The sequence below is a fragment of the Mastigoproctus giganteus genome, chromosome 13 (genome assembly GCF_048544385.1).
Source record: "Mastigoproctus giganteus isolate SK-2022 chromosome 13, ASM4854438v1, whole genome shotgun sequence".
In the NCBI taxonomy this organism is placed as follows: domain Eukaryota; kingdom Metazoa; phylum Arthropoda; class Arachnida; order Uropygi; family Thelyphonidae; genus Mastigoproctus; species Mastigoproctus giganteus.
Window position 1 is genome coordinate 21654423 of NC_143587.1, and position 6000 is coordinate 21660422.

A 6000-nucleotide genomic window follows, 5' to 3' on the forward strand; every position below is an offset into this window, starting at 1 on the left:
TGGCTGGTGGCGGCACGTGTTCGGACTGTTTTGAAAGAGAGAGCGGGAATTATAGAAGCCAATTCAGAAGAACAGTGCCCATGGAAGTATCTGTAGAAGAGGCATGCAGCAGAAACAGTGCGTCTATGAGAAAGCGAGTGGAGAGACTCTGTTAGAGATGAATCATTAATTAACCTAACTGCCCTCTTCTGAATGGAATCAAGAAGCCTGAGAGAGGTTTTGGGGGCACCACCCCAGATGTGGGAACAATATTCCATGGCAGGGCGGATTTGCGATTTATACAGAGTGAGCAGCTGTTTGGGAGAAAAGTAACGACGAGAGCAAAAGAGAAAACCAAGTTTTTTAGATGCAGAGGAAGCAATATTTGTAATGTGCTTGTGCCAAGAGAGATTAGAAGTCAGGGTAATCCCCAAAAGAGATATATCATTTTGCCTAGAAATCGGAGTGTCACTAAAGATAAGCATAGGAGCAGAAGAATCCTTTTTGCGAGATATAAGACAAGATTGAGTTTTAGAAGGGTTGAAATCAACTAAGTTGTCTTTGCTCCACTGGAGAATTACCTGAAGCTCGGCATTTAAGGAATTGGCAGCAGATTTTCGAGAACTTGAAGCTGATTGAGCTGGACAAGGTTTCTCAAAATGGGAAGTTGAATGCAATGTGCTATCATCGGCAAAACTATGGATAGGATTTCCAGTCAATGGAAGAAGGTCATTGATATACAAGAGGAAAAGAGTGGGAGAAAAGAACTGAACCTTGGGGGACACCGGCATTAGTGGAGAAGTTAGAAGACAGAGAGCCATCTACCATCACCCTCAGTGAGCGATCAGAGAGAAAACTGGATAACCAATTACTAAAAACAGTTGGCAAACCATAAGATGGAAGCTTGTTTAGAAGACCTTTATGCCAAACACGATCAAAAGCCTTTGAGATGTCAAGAGCAACTACTTGTGTTTCACCGAACCTTTCCATTGAATTAGTCCATAAATGGGTAACATAAGCCAGAATATCACCAGTGGATCGACACTGACGGAATCCATACTGGCGATCGTTGATCAGACGGAAGGTTTCTAGGTAGTTTAAGAGTTGGCGGTTAATTGATTTCTCCATTACTTTAGAAAGAGTAGAAGTAATTGCAATGGGACGATAATTGGATGGGAGGGATTTGTCACCCTTTTTAGGAACTGGCTGGATATGAGCAAATTTCCAAGCAGAAAGAAAAACACCTTTGGAATAAGAAAGTGAAAAAAGGCGGCAAAGAATAGGAGTAAGTTCAGGAGCACAGGTTTTGAGAACAAGTGGAGAAATACCATCAGGACCTGGAGCTTTCTTAGCATCAAGATTCATCAAAATCCTTCTGATATCCTTTTGACGGAAGACCACAGGAGGCATTGAATGGAGCGTGTTAGGAATGGTGGGAGGTGTTTTACCAAGATCATTAATACATGAGCTCGAAGAAAAATGGGATGCTAGCAGGTCAGCTTTATCCTTCGCTGAAGTGACAACAGAACCATCTGGTTTGGACAGAGGTGGGAGCAGAGATGGGCAAAAGTTGCGGCCAATAGCTTTGGCAAGAGACCAGAATGCTCGGCTACCATTAGGGCAAGAAGCAAGTTTTCTACTCTTAGCCTGTTCAAACTCTAGTTTGGACTGATTAATAACTGCTTTACAATTGTTGCGAGCTTTGGTGTAGGCAGAAAATGAAACTGAAGAATTAGAAACAAGCCAATTACGATATGCAACGTTCTTCTCTTGGACAGCCTTAGCACATTTATTGGAAAACCAAGGTTTAGATAAAGGACGAGATTTTAAAGTGGAGTGTGGGATAAAGGATTCCATTCCTGCAAGAATAATTTCACTGACACGATCTGAGCAAACGTTGACATCAGAAGTTTTGAAACAGTAATCAGACCGAGGAAAAGAAGAAAAGAAGTCTCGCAGGTCATCCCATTTTGCATTCTTGTAATGCCAAACAATACGAGGTTGGGAATAGCCATGAGATAAAGGTTCCATTGGAGAAGAGACAATCACCAAGTTGTGATCTGAAGTGCCTAAAGGACCTCTCACTTCAAGCTTGTACTTAGAAGGGTTGTTTGTGAGAAAAAGATCAAGCGTATTGGCTGTATGATTAGGATTGTCCGGTATTCTTGTAGGTAAATGAACAATCTGTGCTAGGTCATTAGTAATTGCAAAAGCCTCAGCATCTCGACCTGCTGGGTCGGTGTGACTAGAAAACGGAAGCCAGCTGGAGTTGTGAACGTTAAAATCACCAAGGAAAATTACCTCACTGTTAGGAAAGTTGGACTGGAGAAAGTCAAGTTGCAAAGAGAGGAAGTCAAAGAGCTCCAAGTGATTAGTGGAGTTGGGAGAACGGTAGAGACAACAGATGAATTTTACACAATGAGGTAGAGAGATTTTAAGCCAGAGAAGATCAAAGAGAGGAGATTCAAAATTGCCAAGTCTCTGACAGGGAATATCAGAACGGACATATGCACAAGTACCACCTTTGAGGCGAAAGGAAGCATACAGCAAATAATTTGGACATCTGAGATGAGCAGTAGTTGAATCAACTGATAACTGAGATTCAGTCAGAAAAAGTACATGGGGCTTGGAAGACTGCAAGTGGAAATGGACATCGTTGAGATTAGAATTGAGACCACGTATATTTGTGAAATGAATTAGGAAGTCCTTGGGAGGTTTAGATCTTTTCGCAGATAAGCTTGCTCTATTATTTTGACAATTCATGGTGTATTCAATAGTAAGAAAAAGTGGGTGGGACATGCTGTATGAAGTAATGAAATTTTTGGATATGGCGTACATGTGGTAAGAATATACCCAGATCCTTGACATAACGTGGCCTCGACAATGCTCCCCGCATACACACTACTCGGACTCCCTCCAGTCACTATCTGGCAGAGTAGAGGTAGCAAGATTATACACTAGCTGATCCGGAAGCTTCCTAGAGAGTTACCAATAGGTTCAGTCCGGTGTACTAACTAGCGGCCGGCCTGAGAACACCGTTTTAGAGCTGTACCCTCGAAATGTAAGGAATATTGGATCTCGCCACGACATTCATCATAACCTCAAAAATCATCAATCATACTGCATGATGGAAGAGATAGGGAAGGGTTGGCCGGAACTTAGCTCTAGAGACTAAACATGGGTTCCACCACTTCAAGCCTCCAATAAGCAAATTGGTGGTATTTCACCGGTTGATGAGAGTAATCTACCACCTAGTACTGCCTGGTAACATAGAGGGGCGGCGTTCCTCCATGTGGTGTGGGCGCCACACCTCGACCCCTGCTTACGTTGGTTCACACCTGGGTGGTCACCCACCATGTACTTGTGCATGAAGGTTATACCCAGGATTACTAACAGTCCCACCATCGTGAAGGTGCAAGCAGAGGATTTGGCTGTCATAGACCGTCCGGACTTCGCCGAAATTGGGTCCACTTTGACTTGAGTGTCACCCGAATATCAGTTCCATCAGCGTTTTAGACTCCCAGGTAGCAAGAACAGCTTGTCTGGCATATCTGAGAGAATGTCTGTGACAACCTCAAGGACCTTAGATCAGTGTTTCCAGCAAATACATTTGGAATGTATAACACCCTGGGAATTGATGCCTCATACTTCTGAAGCTTGAAGTGCTATAGACAGGACACCTGAAAGGTTTATAAACACCTGAAAAGTCTATAAACATGAACAATAATCATTATGTCACCGGGGTTCAAGCCCGTGACTGCTGAATACGGTGCTGTTTCTTGTATTCTATCTATCTTGTGAACTCCTCTGACCGTTTGGTCGTCCCGGAGTATAAACAGAAAATTTATTTATTTATGTGGAAGTAAATCCCTGCCAAGGCTTCCCAGGATTCACTGTTGTTGTTTTTTTTTTTTTCTATTATGTTATTTATTTATTCATTTTTATTGTTTTGTATTTTCGGTCTGTGTAATTTCAATCAATGTAATCAACTCGAATTTGCATATGTACAACCGTCTAGCCGAGCCAGGCTGTTCCAGAGGTGCCCACTGATGTGGAAATAAAATGATGTTAATAAAAAAAAAAAAAATTACTTCAACTATCACCGCATTTTCGTATGCGACAAACATAAGCACGTTTACAATACCTCCATTGGTTTTTACCTCCTTCTCTCCCTACCCCATATAGCGTGTTTCAATAGTAAGAGAAAAACGCGTTCAAACGGCGCACATGCCAATGTTTCAAAACCTGGCACTTCCCCAATGACTAACAGCACCTGCCAAAAGATAGCATCTGTATTATCAATCAAAGATGCAGGCAAAAGAATACGATCACTGCGTAGCATTTAAAAACAGTTTATTTTTATTTATTTATTTTTATTTTAAAGCAGTACCCTCTGATCCGATATCAGTCATGTGTAATAAATGTTACCTCATTTGTAATACAACATATCCGAAATAAAATGGATTAAAAACTAAGTATGCTGCTGTTTACTTATTAGCTACAATTCGAATCGTTATTTAAATATCTTGTCACGAGTATACGTATCAAAATCAACAAAAATAACATGGCCAAGGTTACTAGGTAACACATGAACTCACCATAGGTAAGATGGATTAGCCCGTGGTACACAATAAAACCTATAACAATAGCAGATGCAACCACTTTTGCATTTCTAGCATTAATCCGACTGGTAAATTCGACAGAACCACCGCTTCCATGCTTACTATCGTCCGCCATATTAGAATGTGAAAATCGGTAGCACCCCAAACAGTATCGTATTGCCCAACAATGCGCCTTACCTTCAATCGCGCGCCACCTTCAGTCTACGAAACGAGGGGGAGGACCTATCTCCCCTTCATGTTTTCATTCGTAATACCACGAACGCTCACATTGTTTTCTTATCGTACTGGTGATAAACAATATATTTAAAGGAAAAGCAACAATACGCTTATATAAACATTTATTTTAAAGGGAGCAAAATACTACTTCAGATTAATGCGTATTTTATTAAATAAAAAACCCAGCAAACGATAACTATAATACGAAAATCACCGTATGAAATATTACATATTACATAATATTAAATACAGTATTACATATTAACATATTACATAATATTAAATACAGTATTACATATTAACATATTACATAATATTAAATATTACATATTAACATATTACATAATATTAAATATTACATATTAACATATTACATAATATTAAATATTACATATTAACATATTACATAATATTAGATATTACATATAACCTCACTACACCGTATGAAATATTACATATATAATATTGACGTACATACACGATAAACAACTCTTAAACGAAAAATGACGATAGTAGTGTACCACGAAATATTAGAAAAAAGCTGTTTCCTTTTGTAGTCATACGTTATAAGCAGTTTTCATTATAATGAGGGATTTAAAGTTCTCTCCGTAACTCAAGCATTATAACCAGTCGTATCTGGTCGAACTGCTATTACACTTCAGTTGTAATAGCAATCAACAATATTCACAGTGCAATACTCCTGTGAATATTGTTGACCCTTTTAAGTCGAAATGTTTATTAATTTTTCAAGCTCAAAAGATTGAGAAGTCGAGAAAAATTTATTAGTACAAAAAATAAATTATAGACAGAGATATTCATGTGTTGTTGTGGCGGACTCCAGGCGTTCCCCCCATAAACTGCTATTGTACTTCTTGTGTTGAAGCTTATGCCAAAACCGGCCATTTGTATGTAGTGTGTTGGGCTTGTAAGCGTTATGATGTATTCTCTTGTTATGTTTTCGGCCGGTGCCTGGCTCTTAGCAGGTGGGAAGCAGTAACACCTGGTCACTACGTCCCCCCCTCACCCCCCACCCCCCATCCCCGCCACATGGAGGCGACCAGGATCAACTATCTCCTGCTAGGCAAGCTCAGGGCATAAGACCTGAGGGTGTCCTAAAAAGAATGAAGTGTAAAAGGAGGAATACAGAGGGAGAAGTTTGGGAGCTGGGGTGGTAAATGGATAG

The 6000-nt window shown here is 40.1% G+C and overlaps 1 protein-coding gene across 3 annotated transcripts in view; it reads right to left on the reverse strand.

Annotated features, from left to right (window-relative positions):
- The window catches only part of LOC150075847 (N-acetylneuraminate (7)9-O-acetyltransferase), a 156865-nt gene extending 152033 nt beyond the window's left edge, over positions 1-4832 (reverse strand). For all 3 annotated transcript variants that reach the window (XM_090388141.1, XM_090388140.1, XM_090388142.1), the window contains exon 1: positions 4578-4832. In XM_090388141.1, coding sequence (XP_090244267.1) covers positions 4578-4716 — 139 coding nt within the window. In that variant the 5' untranslated portion in view covers positions 4717-4832. The remainder of the gene's footprint in view (positions 1-4577) is intronic.
- Positions 4833-6000: the final 1168 nt, after the last annotated feature.